Source organism: Pelobates fuscus, chromosome 7 (assembly GCF_036172605.1).
Source record: "Pelobates fuscus isolate aPelFus1 chromosome 7, aPelFus1.pri, whole genome shotgun sequence".
NCBI lineage: Eukaryota > Metazoa > Chordata > Amphibia > Anura > Pelobatidae > Pelobates > Pelobates fuscus.
This window is the reverse complement of record NC_086323.1, coordinates 101,939,218-101,959,556: the sequence shown is the minus strand read 5'-3', so window position 1 is coordinate 101,959,556 and position 20,339 is coordinate 101,939,218. Positions and strand designations below refer to the sequence as shown.

The 20,339-nt window shown below is 45.1% G+C and overlaps 1 protein-coding gene across 8 annotated transcripts in view; it reads left to right on the top strand.

Annotated features, from left to right (window-relative positions):
• Positions 1 to 20,339, top strand: part of GRIP2 (glutamate receptor interacting protein 2) — a 383,817-nt gene that overhangs the window by 337,906 nt on the left and 25,572 nt on the right. For all 8 annotated transcript variants that reach the window (XM_063426279.1, XM_063426278.1, XM_063426277.1 and 5 more), the window contains 6 exons: positions 3,861 to 4,006; positions 7,466 to 7,613; positions 9,484 to 9,653; positions 10,228 to 10,353; positions 11,319 to 11,474; positions 11,759 to 11,945. In XM_063426279.1, the coding sequence (XP_063282349.1) occupies positions 3,861 to 4,006; positions 7,466 to 7,613; positions 9,484 to 9,653; positions 10,228 to 10,353; positions 11,319 to 11,474; positions 11,759 to 11,945 (933 nt within the window). The remainder of the gene's footprint in view (positions 1 to 3,860; positions 4,007 to 7,465; positions 7,614 to 9,483; positions 9,654 to 10,227; positions 10,354 to 11,318; positions 11,475 to 11,758; positions 11,946 to 20,339) is intronic.

Genomic DNA, 20,339 nt, shown 5'->3' with positions numbered 1-20,339 from the left:
ATAGTAAAAAACTAAAAGCATTTTTGAATTTACATGTTACAATTGCCCCAGTCTCCCTTGTTTTTCTATTTCTATTGTTTTTCTGTTGCTTGCAGAAGTGCTCCTCAACCCTCTCCTCAAGGCACACCTAACAGTGCAGGATTTAGGGATAATCCAGGTTTGTCTAAGGTGTTTAGAAAAAGAAAAAAAACACCTTTTGACACACTAGGATAATCCGTAAATCCTGGACTATTAGGTGTGCCTTGAGGAGAGGGTTTAGTAGCGCTGGCTTGCATACCCTGTACCTTGTTGATAGACCCGTTTTTAGAAATGACCACTGACTTTTCTTGAGGTTACCCTTTATATGAACATATTTACCTACAGCCTGCTGGGCCCAGAATGCAACCATGTTGGATGTATAGCAGTGAATTTACATTCTTACAATAAACAGCTTTGAATGCTGCTGGAACAGAATTTTCCTTGTGTGGTCTGGACCTGCTTTATCATCCTCAGTCCATCTCGACCCACCACCACTCCCACGCCTTCTGATTTTTTTTTAGATTAAACCATTGCAAGAGTAGGACCCTTTATTGTTTTTGCACGGTTATCCATCTCACTAGCAATCTATTAAACTTTTCTTTCTTTTTGGACTCCTACAGCAACTTGTCCACACTGTGCTCTCCTTTCAAAATTATGTAACTGTGTAATCTGTCATCCGTTTCCCATTCCAGTCACCCAGTTCTCCATCTCACCAAGCTGTGCTATGAAAGCAAACTGTCTGGAATTCTCTCGTTTCCTTACAATAAACCGTTAAATACTCGGCAGCTTTCTGACAGTGACAGATTTCATTTGCTCTGATCAAAGTCAGTGGCTGTCAGACATTTGGGGTGGTTTAAGGCTTTTTGACATATTTAATAGATTTGGTGTTTAAAGTCTGACATTCTCCTCTGACGGAATCTCTTCTAATGATCTTGTATTACCCCACAAGGAACCTTTTTAAAATATTTTCCTCTGTTTTACACTATATCCTAAATATATATAGAGTTGGTTATTTATATAAGTTGGATTAAAACACATACTAGTTTTAACACTGCTTTTAATGTAGCTGTGTAACCGCGGCTGGTTCCCTTATTTACCACTATAATGTCTTAAAGCATAGAACTTAGCAGGGCTAACCAATCAAATATCTTAGCCATAATTTTATATAGCTAGTAAGAGATCCTCTATTTAACATATATAAATAATTGATAATACAATATAAAATAAGGATATAAAATATGGATTGTCTTGGAAGCAATAAAGTTTTGTCTTTTAGATATTTATCATATAAAAATATAAATATAGAGATATAAAATCCATTACAATAATTTATAGCAGAGTTTATAAGATTAAACTATATGCTTGTAAATATCAATAATAGATTAACATACCCTCCTGAACATGTCATCATGTCAGCCTCTCTGTCATTTTAAGATGGGGCAGCATCTGTCTCCAAGTCTCTCCTCTGTCCCTTAACATTTAAAAGTACACCTATTTATACCTTAGGTGTCTTCATTTTAGGGTTACCGTAGTTCATATATAAAAAAAGTAACACTTATTTTACTTTATTCATTTTAGGACCTCCCTTAACTTGGCAAAAATACAAGGCCATAAAAACTTAAGGGTGCACACGTCATGGGGAAATTCCCTGACTTGAGACAAGATGGCATCTTAAAGTCTGAACATCCTTATCTACTTAGGGTTACCACAGTATATTATGTACTGAAAGAGCTGTAGCATAGCCTTGAAGCTTGTTTATGCATTATTGTTATTGTATTCGTCTGTGACAAAATGGCATAAACATATTATGCCCTGAAGGTAAGTAAGAGGTTATTGCTTAAAGAAACAGTTAGGAAAAACAATGTTCTATTTCTAACACCTTGTAAGTTTGCAATATCTCTTAGACAGAGTACACAGTTTGAGAAATACAATATTTGCATTTGCCCATAACAGCTGTAAAACCGTACATGATTATTCACTAAAGGGAGAATTCAAGGTGAATTCAAAGAGTATTTCAAATTCAAAGGATCACTATAGGGTCAGGAACACAAACCTATATTCCTGACCCTATAGTGTTAAAACCACCATCTAGCCCCTTGGCCCCCTTACCTTCCTAAATATAGTAAACTCTTACTAGTATTCAAGTCTGCAGCTGCTGCTTCTGCCCCTGATGTGCCTGCTTACAGCTGACCTCATCAGAAGTGATTCTGTGAGCCAATCACAATGCTTTCCAATAGGATTGGGTCCGACTGTCAAGGAAGCAGATCAGGGGCAGAGACCGCACAAGTCAAACACAGCCCTGGCCAATCTGCATCTCTTCATATAGATGAACTTGGTGTTACTTTTGATTCTGGCCTCCCCTTTAAACCTCACATCTGGTCTGTTGTCAAATCATGCCAATTCCACCTCAAAAACATGGCCCGCATCCGCCCCTTTCTTACACAAGATGCTACTAAAGAGCTTGACAATGCTCTAGTAATCTCTTGCATGGACTATTGTAACTCTCTCCTAATTGGTCTTCCCAATAGCCGTATTGCCCCACTACAGTCTGTAATGAATGCTGCCGCCAGACTGATTTTCCTCTCTAGTCGGTCCTCTCACACCTCACCCTTCTGTCAGTACTTACATTGGCTTCCTGTATCCTGTAGGAGTCAATTTAAAGTGCTAACCCATACCTATAAAGCACTGAATAATCTTAGCCCCTCTTATATCTCCTCACAGATCCATAGGTATGCCCCTTCTCGGTCTCTCTGCTCTGCCCGTGACCTTCTTCTGTCCGCTGCTCGTACCCGTACAGCCAACTCGCGCTTGCAGGACTTTTCACGGGTGGCTCCCGTCCTATGGAATAGCCTGCCTACCCCCATCAGACTCTCCCCTAGTCTTCAATCATTTAAGAAGTGCCTTAAAACTAATTTCTTTAGGAAAGCCTATGGCCTCCCAGACTAACCTCTACCTCACATACGTGCCTCTTGCTCTCTCCTAAAGGGCAGCACTCTACTCTCTGCCCCACTCCCACCTAATTTGACTTATTTTCCCTGTCCTAATGTGTTTTTTACCCCACCTCCTATAGACTGTAAGATCATTTGAGCAGGGCCCTCTTCAACCCTTAGTTTCTGTAAGTTTTCTTGTAATTGTCCTATTTATAGTCAAATCCCCCCTCTAATAATATTGTAAAGCGCTACGGAATCTGTTGGCGCTATATAAATCGCCATAATAATGATAATGAACAGAATCCATGCATCTCTATGATGAAAGTTCAGTATCTGCATGCAGAGGGTGGAGACACTGAATGTCAGTACTGCACAGGAGTGGCCAGTGGAGTTATCCCTATGCTGCAATGTAAATGCTACATTTTCTCTTTAATCACAGTATTTACTGAAAAAAGCCTGAAGGGAATGATTATACTCACCAAAACAAATGCAATAAGCTTTAGTTGTTCTGGTGACTATAGTGTCCCTCTAAGGTCAAAATAGCCAAAATTATCTTCGTCAGCTGTGCTTGCAGTTTGGCTACTCTGGCTTTAAATTGTTTTTGAATTCTCACTTTAGTAAATAACCGTGTTTATCTCAAGCTTAAAAACCTCTAGTGCTACCACTCAGTTTGATAAATGTAAACACTACTTTAATAATAAATCTAGTTTTCAGTATACTAAAAGATTCATATAACATTTATTGTATAACGCTTATACATCACTTCTTATTTTACAATATTTGTGAATTTACAAAATGTACTATTGGTGATAGCTCTAAGGTAAAGGAATGTAATGGGTGTAATATCCAATTATAGCATTCGAACATTGATGCAACTGAATTACTAATATGTTTTTGTGACTCAATCTACAGGGAAGGAACTTTAAAAGTTGGTGACCGACTATTGTGTGTGGACGGGATCTCCCTCCATAATGTTGCCCATGGAGATGCACTCACCATACTCCGCCAATGCAGTCAGGAGGCTGTCTTCCAGATGGAATATGATGTTGCTCTTATGGGTGAGTAACTTGGACAGTTGGACATGGCAACTGTTTTTACTTGACCAGAGGTGTAACTACAGCAAGGCTCTATTTGTTCTACTTCTTCATCTGAAAGTGTTTTTAATTCTGTTCTGATCTGTTCCTCTATTTGGGCTCTGGTAGGTGCTCAATATATGTGTATAGGTCTATGATGTTATTTCTTAGGTCCTTTGCATATGTGTGTGGTGCTGGATAGATCTGTGCCGTCATGAAGCAGATCTGATGGCTTGGAAGACACCAGAGATTGTGTTGTAAAGCTTCGCAGTCTTACAAAGCTTAATCTAGTTGTATGCATGCTTTCTGATTCATGATTACGTAAGTCTTCAGACTTTGGAGAAATTCCTGGTCCTTTTAAAAACAGAGCTGAAGGCCCACTGAACTTTGCAGTTTAAGTCACATTTATGACGAGAAATTAGTTTGTTGGTTTTTGATACCTTGATTATTTAGGAATAAAGCAGTAGAAGAATATTCATTGCTTTCACTCATTGTTGTAAAATGGTAAATATCTTGTTTTTTATTCTGTTATTTTCTGACTTAATTAACAAGGTCATGAATATAACTCTCAGAATCTCTGTGGCCATGCATGTGCTTGCTGACCACATTTTTCATGATCCAGTGTTGGCATGAAAGTTGACTGAGTATCATCTGACATGTAGTCCTCATAGTTCTATAGTACCGGTACTGCTAAATGATACTCCCCAATGAGGTTCCTATGTGATTTTTATTTTATTTTATTTTTGACTGCTCTGCTAGAAAAAAAGAATAGAACTGGTCTCGTTAAGCTAAAAGTTTAAGTGGGACAGTGTGAGACTCCAATTCTCATCACATTTGTACTGTATGAATGTTTTCCTCAACACTACTGATTGTCCAGGTTTGGGATGCTGTTTGGGTAGTCTGTAAATTGTGGACGGTTGATTGTCCTTAAAAACCTTGTAGAATGAGTGTTCAGGCTTCTCTCTGTGCTCTCTTAGGCAAGTTTTGTGACCTGTGCAGCACTGACCGTTAAATCTTTATAGCAATCACATCCTGAAGTTGGCATGGATTACCATTTTCCTTGTATGCAAACAGCTGAGTGAATCTACAGATTCCTTTCTTACGATTCCTTTACCACTTGAACTCCTCGCCCCATATCACTAATTCTTCTCCAGAGTCCAACACATCAAAAGTAAAACTGTGTTTAAATAAGCCCTTTACAATTTTGAAATCTGCCTTTGACCCCAGAACGTGCGTCTCCCGCGTGACGTCATACGCACGCCGACGTGGGGTTATAATTAGGTGTGGGTCCACAGCGGCCGCATCCATAACCATGTTGCAGGAGTCCGTCATACAAACGCACAGCTGCTGAGCGCAAATACCGCAAGGTGAAGAGGAATATGTTACACCTACTCACATGGAATAGATTATTTTCACACTTTTTTGTCTTTTATATATACCCTGCTGTTATGATATCTGCTGATTGCACTTTCCATCGATATCCCTGAAGTGGGGGATCAAATCCACTGCAGGCGCACTATATTAGAGCTGGTTTTAGCTCTATTCCATGTGAGTAGGCCATTTGGAATTCCTTTTATACTGTTATGTTTTATTCTGAATTGCTTCCTCTCCCCTTTTTATTAAGCCCTGTTCCATTTCTCTTCTTCCAATTCTACTTATTGTATATCAATAGCCTGCTGCTCAGGGCTAAGTTACTGACATTGGTGGGGGGGAGCCAATACTTTAAAAATCAAAACATAGTTTTCCTTTTTAAAGTTTATTTAAAATTTGCTGATTTCTTTGCTAGCTTAGTTGGTAACTAAGCAATCATAGTTAGCCTCCCTTAAGAATGATGGGAGTTGCAGTCTGCCCAGTATTCTGTTCCTATTGCCAGATGGTAGATTTCTTACTGCGCATGTTCTACCAGCAGGTTGAGTCCTCTCTCCCTGCAGACACCAGGAAGGCAATGTTGCGATCAATCTCGATCGGCGTCCTTTAACAAGCTGCCACGGTCCGAGGCACAGTCACTCTGCACTTCATCTAATGCATGAAATTAATTGATTGGGCCAAATTCCACTCTCTCTATGTGGCTTTCTCTATAATATGCCTAGTTTCTTCAGGGCTCCACCACAACTTCAAATTTTAAAACCAGTGATTCTTCGCTGGAAAGGCTAGGACAATATTCTATTCAGGAATTCTATTTGATCAGACTTATAAAACCTCAGATAATCATAGTTCAAAATGTGGAAGTGAAAAAATGTACAGGTTGATGTAATTCTAACACAAGGCTGTAAGGCACCCTGAGGAGAATATTTTGGAGGGCTTATCAAACACAATTTTAGTTGTTTTATTGCAGTTTTCATTTTATTTTTTTCCATTGTATTGCATTTGCATACAAATTTAAACGGTTTCTCCAACAGTTTTTTTTTTTTTTTTTTTTTAAAGAATAACCCCAATAGAGTGCATTATACAAGCACCATGACCACTTCTAAAACAAGAAGAAAAATAAATATTGTGTATATTTACATCATTTTATAAAAGTATTCAGGAAATGGGAAGCTTTATACAGTATCTTTATCTTGCAATCTGACACACTGGGTCTGAAATGTTGGTATAAAAGCAAAAATGCTGTTTTTCTCACATACAGCAAGTGTGACAAAAAATAGATAAAATTGGGAAATTCCTTGCTTAAATGTATTTGCAAGCATCCTGGAGGCATTACTAAAAGTGCAATTTACTGAAATCGACAACAGAATGTCTACAATTTAGCTGTATTCTGCCAGTATGTATGAATGCATATTACTAGGAATCTTTACCATTTCACTGTAAGCATTGCATTAACAGACCAGAGATTGATAGTCCATCCACTCCTTCCCCGCCCTAACTGTATGAATGATATGACCCATTCAAACTTCCTGGACTGTTTGAAAGTAGGGGTGTGCTTAGATGTTCAGTACACTTGCAAGCGTTATCAGTGACTAGTGGCTTCTGGCAGATAAATTAATTTATCTGCAGGCTGATAATTATTTCTAGAGTATAGGGGTGAGGGAGGCTTTATGGATTAAATGTCATACTGCAAAATACATGAAAATAAAAATGTTTACACTATTTTAGTAGTGATGGGGTTAATAAGCCCCATTAAATACTGCGTGTGTTGTAGTTACTTTGTTGTGTACCAGAGAGGTCATATTCAATAGATCTAGAAATTTGTTTTGCCTGACCTTTGTATTCTGCTGGAGAACAAGCTACTGCCTTATAATTATGGTAGCCGAAGTCTTTTACCACATTTTAATTGCTTCAGACTAATCGATTCCTATTGCATTTGCAGATCAATAGTTCTTTTTAAATATTTTTCTTGCAGAGCTTCACAAAATGATTGTTCTGCATGTTATTGTGTGAACTGTGTCTCTCCGGGTTTGTTTTGAGTAACTGGTATGTAACCTGTCGTCGTCCTGCTCCCCGCAGACACTGTGACCAATGCTTCCGGACCTCTGCTTGTGGAAATTGCCAAACCGCCTGGCTCCACATTGGGCATTTCTCTGAGCAGTGGCACACTGCGAAATAAGCAAGTTATAATCATCGACAAAGTCAAACCTGCCAGTGTGGTAGACAGGTGGGTATGGTGCAGAACGTTCCGTCTGATCAGTTTTGTACTGTTATTTCCTTGTCTCTCGGACTGATATCCTATCCTCTAGACATAAATGTGATATATTTCATCCTTCCTAATATACTAATAAGGCTGGTGAAGTGGACCTCAACTATAAACAGAGGCAAATGTTGGCATGTATTTGGTACCCTACACAACTACTCCATTTGAGTTCAATATGCAACTGGATTCAGAGGAAAGCCACTTATAGTTATCTGCTGTTGAACTACAATCCTGAGGCCTTTCTTTCTCAGGATCTTTAGACTAGTAGTTGAACAGCTGCTCCATCCTGTCATAAAAATGTTACATGGAGAGCCTGTTTTAAATGGTAAAATATTAGTATATAGCAGTTGGTGGTTTACCTTCGAGCTGCAGATGTTGGTAAACTAGGTGTACTACATTGCAGCCAGCTTAAATGTTAATTTGGCTGCTTAGGTTCGAAATGCTTTATACAGTATAATTGCCCTTTACTCTAATAAGCAGTTTAGTGTGATTTTTTTTTTTTCTTTTTTTTTTTTTTTCTATTTTCAATTCCTCAAAGGGACACTATAGTCACCAAAATAACTTTAACTTAATGAAGCCGTTTTGGTGTATCAATCTTGCCCCTGCAGTCTCACAGTTCAATTATCTGCCATTTACAAATTAATCACTTTGTTTATGCAGCCCTAGTCATACCTCCCTGCATGTGACTTGCACAGCATTCCTAAACACCTTTTGTAAACAGTCATCTAATGTTTACACTTCCTCAATTGCACCATCTGTTTAATTTGGAATTTCATATCTCCTGCTCTGTTAATAGCTATCTAGAACCTACAGGAGCCTCTTATGGGTGATTACAGTTAAAATACATATTATCTTCTTAAGCACATTAACCCCTTAAGGACACATGACATATCATGATTCCCTTTTATTCCAGAAGTTTGGTCCTTAAGGGGTTAAAAGGACACTCCTGGCATTAAACAACTTAACCCCAAAGTTTAACCCCAAAGCATCAGCTGACTGCTCTTATCCAATCATCTCCCCGACCATCCTTCCGCGCTTTCTGAATCTGAAAATAATTAAGCCGGATGGGGGAGTAGACATCACCTCTGGAGGCAACTTTTGGGTTAAACCGTTCGAGAAAAGAGTGCCTCCAAGGTCCTCCTGGTACCATACAAACTTTATTTAGATGGAGTTGTTTTGGTGCCTGGAGTGTTCCTTTAACATCTGATTGAAAATAAAACTTTATTTTTTTTTTTTTCATGCAGGCTGTGTTGGTCACAGCCAGGGGGAGTGTGATTATGGTAACATAAAGAGAATCAAAGTGACTTAACTCCTAAATTGCAGATAATTGTGCAGTGAGACTGCAGGTACTGCTTCACTAAGCTAAAGTTGTTTTGGTGGCTAAAATGTCCCTTTAAGATCAATTGTAAAAGTTATCTTTAATGAAGAATAAGAGACTGCCTTACAGTTCTGAATATAAGTGGCTATACCCGGAGAGACAATATATAACAAGTTTTGTATTCTATGCAATTTGGATGCCAGAGGCCAAGTGCTTTATTGCCACATAAAAATAGTTAGGGAATAAGATCGGAAGGTCGGGTCTGTGGGCATGTGAGCTGGTTTTATTTGTATTATTTTTTTTAAAACACTTTTTATGTATCGCCTAACATTATTATTACATATTGCCTATTTTCACACCTGCCCTTTCTTTCCACCCTTTTTATATTTTTACTATTTCTTCTATGCATTCCATTCTCCTTGGAAAATTTTAGATTTTCTGTTTTTACTGTTAAACTAGAAAAAAAAAAAAAAGTCTACTTGACCTTTTAATGTTTTACGATTCTGCTGCCTGTAGATCTGGAGCGTTGCATCCAGGGGACCACATCCTTTCCATTGATGGAACCAGTACAGAGCATTGTTCTTTGATGGAAGCCACCCAACTTATTGCCAGCACGACAGAGAATGTGAAGCTTGAAATCCTACCAGCCCACCACAGCCGCCTTTCTCTGAGACCCCCGGAGACTGGTCAGTGAGTTTGTGAGGAAAGTGTGTTAATTCAGACACAGTGTGCCCGAGTTGTCTACATCGAGATTTGTAATAAAGAGCTGGGCTAGGTGAAGGTCAAGCTCTGCTGCCTGCAGACTGTCTGCAGAGGAAAAAATGCTCTTCATTCAGAGGATTTCAGCCGTGAAGGGTTGTTATCTGACAGGGCAAGGTTGGAGCAGTGTAAAATGTGGTAACGCTGTCTGGGATTGGAGGGGGCTTTATCCTATGTGGCTGATTTCTCCAACTGCCGGGAAGGACATCGGGATAAAAGTAGTTTGCTTAACCCTTTCAGAGTAAAACCACTTGCTTTGCAGTGTGATTGCAGTTCTATGTTTTTGTGTATGGAATTTTCAATGATGTTATAATAAAACTAAAGGGAAAAATCTTGAACTGGAATGGTCTGTCACTACATCGCTTGGACTTGACACGACCGGTGATGGCAACCTTGTCTGCCTGAGACTATTGTCAATTTAGGGTTCAGGAGACCATTATAAACCACTGGACTTGTCTCGATTTCTCTCGTCGTTGATTTTTTTTTTTTTTTTTGTATCAGTTAAGGTGCAGAAGAGCGACCACCCTCATTGCTGGGACCCTTGTGTCAACTACTGTCACACTCATCACCCCGGACACTGCAAAACTCCCACCTGGAACCCAAGCTCTAACCAGGACTACTGCAAATGTACGCAAAACAAAACTTCTTTAAACTCCATGAGCTTCTATCACGTCCTTTCCCAAACTAAACTTGGTCCACAAATCAGTCTTCTCATTGGTTCAGTTTTATGGTCAGTGAAGTCTACTACACAGCAACATCTGGAAATCCTACATATACATACATATTTTAAATAATACAGCTGATCACACAGTATCTATCTGTAGATGTATTAATTGTTCACATTAGGTTGCACAGTAAACTACACTTAAAGAAGCACTATATGGTCAGGAACACAAACATCTATTCCTGACCATATAGGGCAAAACCACCATCTAGCACTCCTGGCCCCTTCATCCCTCCCTAAATAAAGAAATCTTACTTGTATTCAAGCCTGAAGCTGTAACTCTGCATGCTTTTTGCCTCAGAAAAACAAGCTGTTTGGTGACATCATCAGAAGTGTTGGCCTGATCCAATCACAATGCTTCCCCATAGCATTGGCTGAGATTGACAAGGAGGCAGATCAGGGGCACAATTCAAACACAGCCCTGGCCAATCAGCATCTCCTCATAGAGATTAATTGAATCAATGAATCTCTATGAGGAAAGTTCAGTGTCTGCATGCAGAGGGAGGATATACTGAATGTTTGGATGCATTTTAGGCAGCCATGACCCAGGAAGGATCTCGAACAGCCATCTTAGGAGTGGCCAGTGAAGTTATCACTAGGCTGTAATGTAAACACTGCATTTTCTCTGACAGTGTTTACAGCAAAAAGCCTGAAGGTAATGATTCTACTCACCAGAAGCTGTAGTTGTTCTGGTGACTATAGTGTCCCTTTAAAATCTGCTTCCAGACTAACTTGACATTGTTACACCTCACTTGAAGAGTCTAAGAGTTTAGTTGGGTTTCAGCGGGGATGGGAGGATATTTTGGAGAATACTGTGACTTTAGATCTGTTCTAGGCATTTATTGTTCTGCTGTTTGTAACTTTTCAGCTTTGGTTGCTGCTAACTTCTCCTCCTCTTCATCCGCGGGGACTCCAGGATTCAGCAGTCAGAATTCCAACACCCTCCCACGCACTGCACATCAGATGAGCCCACGGACTACCATGACTAGGAGGCGACAGAGGAGGAAGGACCACAAAAGTTCCTGTAAGATGGGAAAGAGGCACCAATTCATGAACTATAAAGCCCACAGCATTTGTCTAGTTCTATTCTATGAGATCCAGAGTGATTTAAAAAAATGTAATGTCCAGATGAGTACTGTAGAGTTCCCAACATTGATCGTCATCCATATACGGTTTTAATTTTTGGTTTATCTCAGTCTAACTAATTTTGTCAGTGAGCCATGTAAACTGGAACCACACTCAAATGTATATAATATGAAACTATCAAGAGGGGCAAATTCAGTGTACTGATACGTTTTTTTCCCCCAGTGTCGTTGGCTTCCAGTACAGTGGGCCCTGGTGGTCAGATCATACACACAGAGAGCACAGAGATTGTCCTTCGGGGAGACCCTTTAAATGGCTTTGGGATTCAGCTGCAGGGAGGAATCTTTGCCACAGAGACCTTGTCTTCTCCTCCGTTAATAAGGTTCATTGAGCCGGATAGTCCTGCCGAGAGGTAAGAGTCTAAAGCTATATGTAGGATTCTATCTGACAGAGTCTTAACTTTATGTTGTGATATCTAATGACAGCTTGATTATGAGCCGTTATTGAGCACTTTGTAAACAAACCCATTACTCTCTGCAGTGTCCAGAAGACATGAGCAATTTAATGTGGTAGATGTACTGTTAGACTTGTTTTGCTGGTAGCCAGCTAAATTGAACCACTCTCTAAGTTCAGAGGATTCTGGGAGATGCTATGGGGGGAGGGGGTTGCAGATAGACATTTCCTAAAGCTGTAGAACTCTGGCAATTTGCAGGAATATAATGCATGCAGAGACCCTCCAGAATTTCAGCAGGAAGTTCCGACCAAGCTTGGGTTTATCAGGATGAAGGATTCTGTGCGGCGAGCGTGTAATGAAACCGTAACTATCCTTGCAAGGGAAGCACGATTTTGTCCCACAAGGGCAGTGGATTTGACTGGGTAGCTGTTGTAGGCTTTGTTCAGGGAGTTAATTGACTGCAGATTTTAATTAGCAGCTGCATTGACACCCGGTTGCTATTTGTTTCTGCAAGCATTTCCCGCCCTGGTTCTGCCTGTGTTAATTTGCGTGTCCAATCGAACAGCTTCCGGAGGACCAAATTACTGCTCTCATTCTGTTCTGAGTAATAAGGTCACCATTAAGCCCTGGGCTGAGGCGTCTGTTTCTCTTCGGGGATATCTGGTTGTTTGTTGAGAGCCATTTTTTGTTTTAACCCATATCTGCTTGCTTATGCACGACAGTAGTGATACTTAATTTCGACGTAATTTACCATAATCCTTTGCCAGCTATTGTCTGTGGCAACATAATACTTGTAAACTACATTCCCCATGATGCTCACAGAAGCTTCACCTTGTAATAGTCTGGGGTATTTTTATTACATCTCTCTGCAATTTTTAGAAATAAAATTCTTACCTCTTAACAGCAGGAGATATGGAAGGTGGGTGGGCTGGACGGGAGTGTTGGCAATGAGCAGGTCTGTCTAAAGGGGGCAGATCTGCTTATAAAATATGCACCTGCGGTGTAGTCACAGCAGGCTGCCAGCCCAACGCCGTTCTCCTGACGTTACTCGGCGCAAGTGCGTATGATCTTATACACTGATTGGGTACATGTTCTGGAGGATCCAACCACACTTGGGAGACTTGAGAATTATGGAAATGCATGACAGATAAGGGAACTTCTTGCACTATGACCAATCAGGGGCGTATTAGCCGCAAGGCAAACAAGGCATTTGCCTTGGGCGGCATTTTCCAGGGGGCGGCAAAAAACGCCGCCCCCAAATGCCCAGGGGGGCGCCTGAGTTTTGTCCTGCCTAGGGCAGCACAAAACCAGGATACACCACTGTGACCAATACCAAATGAACTTGACATGCGCACAGTCGATTATTCGGCAGGCCCCATATCCATAACTTTTTAAACTGTAGGGGTGTACCGAGACCCCCCTACACCACCTGGTTCGGAGCCACCGATGAGCTCGAACCCACAAACCATTTCACACTCCAGTTTAATCCAGCCTAACCAATTTATACTCCTCCTACCTTCCAATTACCCAAGCCCTATCCCGCCGCTGTGACCAAACGGGAACTCCAAAACAACAGGGAGGGTGGGAGGGACAATTACCAGGTAAGTGTCAGTTTAGTTAAAATGTCCCTTAGTCATAAAATGGCCGCTTAATATACTCCTATAGTCCAACCCCCATTTACCAATAACCACACCCCTTTAACTGGTTACTCCCCTGCCTACTCCTGGCTCTGTCAAGGCCCACTCCCCTGACTGCGCTGTTCCATGGGCTACATGACATGCGCACAGTCGATTATTCGGCAGGTGCGCTGTTTACCCCAAACCCCCCAATAACTTACAGACACCGTATTTCTGTTGGAATAAAAAAGTCCACAGCTTTATTTATTATTATAAACAAGGTAACAAATTGGGGTCATTGCCACAAAAGTAAATATACCTCCACCCCCCACCGTACATAAATTACCCCCGGCAATGACCCCGCCAATAACAATAAATAACATTATAAATAACCAATAACACATAACATATGGCCTACCAAAGAGGCCCCATATCCATAACTTTTTAAACTGTAGGGGTGTACCGAGACCCCCCTACACCACCTGGTTCGGAGCCACCGATGAGCTCGAACCCACAAACCATTTCACACTCCAGTTTAATCCAGCCTAACCAATTTATACTCCTCCTACCTTCCAATTACCCAAGCCCTATCCCGCCATAGCAAGAGACTTGACCCCTTAATGTCTCGAGCGACCCCCACCACACATAAATAGGGCTTTGGAAATACCCTCCTGGAATCCTAAGTTTAGTAGATCACACCCCAATTAGACAGGTGCACACCATCCCGCCTAAAATAACCGGGCAACCCGCCCTCCAATTCAAAGTGCCTCACTGGGACCCCCCCTAGTCTCCTAATAAAGACAGACATGGCCTTATTTACTTTACCACGGCAACGTGCCACAGCCGCCGGGTCCCTGGCATGCCTCCAGTTCAACCGCGGCACCATTTCAGACCAAACTATTGTAACTCCTGGGACCAGAGCCCTCACCCTGTCCAGGTCCCTCTTCATTCTCCTGACCAACACTTTCTGGGGGACCAAACCTAAGTCATTGCCCCCACCGTGAATCAACAGTATATCCGGGGCAAACCCCTTGGACAACATCCCAAAAATTTCACCACTTATACTCTGCCAGCTGAAACCCCTAAAACCAAACCACCGAAGGTCCACTGTGTCCAGAAGAAAACCCAGTTGTGTGCCTTGTCTCCGAACTGCGGCCCTCTTCTCCGCCCAGTAGACAAACGAGTGACCCACCAGCCAAGCGACCAAGCCTGAAAGGAAACAAATTCAGTTAACCGGCAGAGCACCCTTTTCCCACATCCACAACATTCCATTCACACCAACCTTTCCGGCCTTACATATGCACGGAACCTGATGGATTCCCATCTCCCAATCTGCTTTATCCGCTCCTCCCCCAGCCCGAGCCGCGCCGCCTCAGTCGCAGCCCCGATACGGAAGGAGTGCGTACCAAATTGTCCGGGCTGCAAGCCCAATCTCGTCAACCCCATGCGGAAGACTCGCAAGAACTGAAAGCGCGACAGCGCCTTCCCATCCTCGTGAATCAGGAAGCAACCACCAACCTGCGGGCGAACCCGTAAAAACACGTCCCCACACGCAACCGGGCACACCGGGGACCCTGGTAGTGAGGACAGGACAACATTCTTACCTTTTCCGAAGACATCCGTCTTCGAGCGCCGGAGCCAAATCACGACCTTGTCCTGTTCTATAGCCACATCCTCATACTGGAGGCCCGATGCCCCCGACCTATTGGCGCTCACCAATTCGCCAATACGAAAAGCCCCAAAGAAAGCCCACACGAAAGCCACAGAGAACACAGTTACTTCAAATGCCGAACTACACACTTCGTTCAACAACCCCACCAACCCTTGAAGGGTGGCAAAGGACACAGGCCTCCTCGTATCCACAGACCTCCTGCCCTTCTTGAAACCCTTCAAAGTTTGCTTTACCAAGAAATGTTTGGTCAGGTCTTCCCACCCGTTAAACTTGAACAGGAAGGCTAACGCAGACATGTAGCGCTCCACCCTAGAAGGGGATGACCCACCTGCCACCAACCTGCAAAGAAGCCACAACAGCGTGTCCAACCTACCAGCTGCAGAATCGCCTGCTCCCGCCTGGGACAACATTTCCTCCCATTCACACCAAACCTTAGTATAAGCGGTCCAAGTCCCCGGCGCCAGTGAGCTCCTTATGTATCGCCCAAGCACAACGTCCCGAGCCGCCACATCTCCTCCGGGCATGCCTGCCCTGTCGCTTGTGCGTCCGGCGCTGCTTCCCGGAACCGCACCCACTGTGAACGAGACAGAGCGTCAGCGACCACATTCAGCAGGCCCGGCACGTGCCGTGCCCGGAAGACAATGTTCCAAGACATACACAAGAGCACTAGCTGCCGCAACAACCTAACCACTGGCAGGGACGAAGCCGATAGACTGTTAATTACCTGTACCACTGCCATATTATCAGAGTGGAAGATAACTTTCTTGTCCCTGAGCTCCTCGCCCCATAGTGACACCGCTACCACAACTGGAAAAAGCTCCAAAAAGGCGAGGTTCCGAATCAAGGGGCTCTCGGACCAAGCCTCAGGCCAAACCTCGGCACACCACCTGCCCCCAAGGTAAGCCCCAAAGCCAACGCTCCCCGAGGCGTCCGTAAACAGCCCGGCTTCGCCAGATGCCTTCATCACATCCCTGAAAAACACCCGACCGTTAAACTCAGTGAGGAAGCGGTCCCATATGTCCAAGTCCTCTCTCATACCCACCGACACCCTGATGTAATGACTCGGCAGACGGACCCCACAGGTAGCCCTAGCCAGCAATCTACAAAAAACTCTTCCCATAGGGATCACCTTACAAGCGAAATTAAGGCTGCCGAGCAAGGACTGCAGTCCCCGCAGCGTAACTTTCCTAGCGCCCTTTATCGCGTGCACCTGCTGGCGGAGCACCCTCAACTTCTCCTCCGGCAGCCTACATTCCCCCACGACCGAGTCGATTTCCAGCCCCAAAAAACTCAGACACTCGGTCGGGCCCACTGTCTTGTCCTCGGCCAGAGGAATCCCAAACTGTTGGGCTAACCTCTGGAACACCCGCAGTATTTGGGCACATCTGTCGGACCCAGCCGGGCCCACACACAGAAAGTCGTCCAAGTAATGGACCACCGTACCCCCGCCCGATTCCCTGCGCACTACCCACTCCAGGAACGTGCTAAACTTTTCAAAATACGCACATGAAATGGAGCAACCCATGGGTAGGCACAGGTCCACGAAAAACTTACCCTCAAAAAGGCACCCTAACAAATGGTGACAGTCTGGGTGGATAGGAAGGAGCCGGAATGCTGCCTCCACATCCACCTTCGCCATCAAAGCCCCTCGCCCTGCTCTCCGCACCAACTCGACAGCATGGTCGAATGATGCATACGATACGGAGCACAGGGCCTCATCGATATCATCATTTACTGACGCCCCTTTCGGGAATGATAAATGATGAATCAACCTAAACTTACCCGCCTCCTTCTTGGGGACTACCCCCAGCGGGGATACCCTCAAGTCAGGCAGCGGCGGAGCCTCGAACGGCCCAGCCATCCTACCCAGTTGCACCTCCTTCAGCAACTTGTCCCTCACAACTCCCGGGTGTTCACCCACCGACTTGAGGTTACTGCATAACCTCCCCACATCCCTACTCTGAAACGGTATTGAAAAACCCTCCGTAAAGCCGTGCCATAAGAATTCAGCGTCCTGACGGTTACCGTACTGTTTTAGCCACGGCAGCATCTCTCCTACTTTCACCGGGGTTGCCCCCCGCGGCAGCGGAGGGGGCCGACGCTCCAACGGCTCCCGCTCCTGGTGCAGACTTACCTCGCTTAAAACACCGGCTGGCTCCGTGTGCACCCCCACAACCTGAGCACTCGTGCTTAAACCGGCACGACGCACCCCACTTACATTGGCCCTCGTTAAAGAGCCAACAGAAGCCTTTCTTTTGCCCGGCCGATGCAGGTCCCCCAGGTGCCGCACCGGCCGTCCCTTGAAAGGGCGCAGCCTTTTGCGCCATCATGAGCCGCATCCAGAGGGGAAGGTCCATTTGATCCCACCGCATGCTGGGATTCGCCGCTAACCTCTGGCGAAACTGCTCATCGTACCGCCACCAGGCGACCCCGCCATAGGTCCGGTACGCTTCCCCAATCCCATCTAGGTAGCAAAACAATTGGGAGCATTTATCCGGCGACTTTTCCCCTATCACGCTGGCCAGGATACAGAAGGCCCGCAGCCAGTTCCCAAACGTTTTAGGAATCTTCCGATACCTACGCTTTTTCTCCTCCTCCTCCTTCTTTGCGTCCTTCTTGTCCTCCTCCTTCATGTCTAAAAACTCCTCCAGCGGGAGCAAGGAAAAAACCTCCACAAACTCACCCTTCCAAATTTTCTCCTTGATGTCCATTTTCAGATGACAACCTAATGGGCCCGAAAAAGACACGTGCACGTTTTGCCGCGCAGCGTCGGTAATTTCGCCTCCAATACCTACCTTGTCCCCCGACTCCTTACTAGTTTCAGACACAGATAACCCCACTTCGCTATCCAGCGTTGGGCCCACGGCCCTACCTTGTAACCCCTGGCCTTTCTCACACGTCCACACTCTCCCAAACTGAGGTGAAGCCATTTCCCCACCCGCCCATGAATCTAAGAAAGATTTTAAGCAATTCAATAGTGTTCCTGCGTGTGGTGTAACAGTTGACTCACCGCCTGAGCCCGAAGCCGCAGAAGGCTGTGGGTTCGTTTCCCGTCCGTCCGCCATGCTTGGCTCCGGAGCATCCAATTGGCGCCGACTCCCGTCAGCCTGGCCCTGCCTCAGGACCGCGGGTGTAGTGCTGCGAGACCTGCAAGGAGAACGACACCTGGGTAGTGTGTCCACATGATCACATACCCGCCCAACCTCCTTATGTTCCTGCCTGTAGTTCCGCACCATATCCCGTCTCCCTGCCTGGCCCTCCCGGCCGTAAGCACTGCGCCGCTGACCTGGCGAGCTCCTGCCTGATGACCCAGACGCACTGCGCCGCTGCCTCCACCTCCGGTCCCTTGAGGCCGATCTCCTTCTGCTAAACCTGCTTGCAGACCTGCTCCTCTCTCTACCCCTCCACCCGTCAGCCTGCCTCCTGTCATGCCTGGCACTGACGCCGTGCTGCTCCCTGCTGCGATGCGGCCTAGGGCTCCGCGAGAGACCCCTCGGTCCCCGGGAGCCGCCCCTGCGGCCCTCCCGCCTTCTCCCAGCCCGTCCTGCTTCCATGCCCTGAGCTGAGTCCTGGGAGCTATCCCGACTTGCTGAACCTGGCCCCTTTTGGGCCGCCTTGCGAACTGGGGATTCCGCCTGTCTATCCTGGCGTTTCCTGTCTGCTAAAGCCGCGGGCCCTGCCGGCCCCAATGTACCTGGCTGAGCGGACCCGCCGTCTGCGTCCCTTGTGCTGAACCTGGCCCCACTAGAGGCCGCCCCCGATGTGTCCCCTTGCCCAGGGGCTCCCCCTGCCATCAGGGGGACCGCCTGATCACTAGAGGCCTCCGCTCTGCCCCCCGCCCGCTGCCCAGCCCCAGCGCCATTCCCTGACTCACCGGGCTGCAACCGCTCACTGCTTCCACCATCCGATCTGCTCTGGGTCCTGGCTCCAGCCGCAACCGTCCTGCCTGCCGCCTCCCGGCGGGGCGCACACCGCGTGGTAGGCCTCGGCCTAGCTGCTGCCCGCGCCCGGCCAGCACCGCGTCGGACCGACGGTGCCGGCCGCGGTACATCCACTCCGCTGGGGCCCGCTACCTCATCCAGGGCCCCAACAGACTCCGCTGACGGGCTCCTCCGTCTGCCGACTTCAGGCTCCATGCCCGGGCTCAGCCGCTGGGGCGGTCTCGCCCTCCTCATGGAACGCCGTGCAGCCGCCGCAGGGGTTGTAGGGGGGGGACCCTGAGCCCCCAGTTGCTCGTGAAGCCAGGCCAGTCCTCTATCCCGCACAGCAGCTCTCACTCCCTCCAGGATTTCTTCCATTGATGCCATGATCTGCAAGACAAAAGAAAAACCAACACAGACCTGCCAAAAACAATTACCAGGTAAGTGTCAGTTTAGTTAAAATGTCCCTTAGTCATAAAATGGCCGCTTAATATACTCCTATAGTCCAACCCCCATTTACCAATAACCACACCCCTTTAACTGGTTACTCCCCTGCCTACTCCTGGCTCTGTCAAGGCCCACTCCCCTGACTGCGCTGTTCCATGGGCTACAAGTTTGCCAACTCTAACCATGCCTTAATTTGAACATAAAAATGTCACAGGTTAAGGGTATGCATGGTAACATGACATGTAGAGATAATATAGTTCCTGTTCTCTTGAAATGGTTTTAGAACTCTGCATATCTCATCCAGTGCATGGTGTTTTCATTTATGCTGTAGAGGCAGGAAAAGGTTAATAAAGCAGGTAACTGCTGTAAAAATGCTTATTCTTGAAGAAAGTGATCAAAGTTTTTTTTTTTTGTTTTTTTTTTTGTTACAGCTAAATATGTGCTTACTGGTCACAGAACGTACTTTGGTATTTCTTAACAAGCACATTTGCTGCTATTAAATGTCTCCATTTCTGTTTTCTGTCACCACAATGAAAAGCTAGTAAAAAAAAAAAAAAAAAAAAAATGATTTGCCTGTTTTTCTGGACAGTGATGCAGGCTATTCAATAAACTTTGAATTGTCATGTATTTCAAGCGACATGTGATATTGTCCAAGTTAGCTGTTTGCAGTTCAGCTATTTGGGGTTTAAAAAATTTT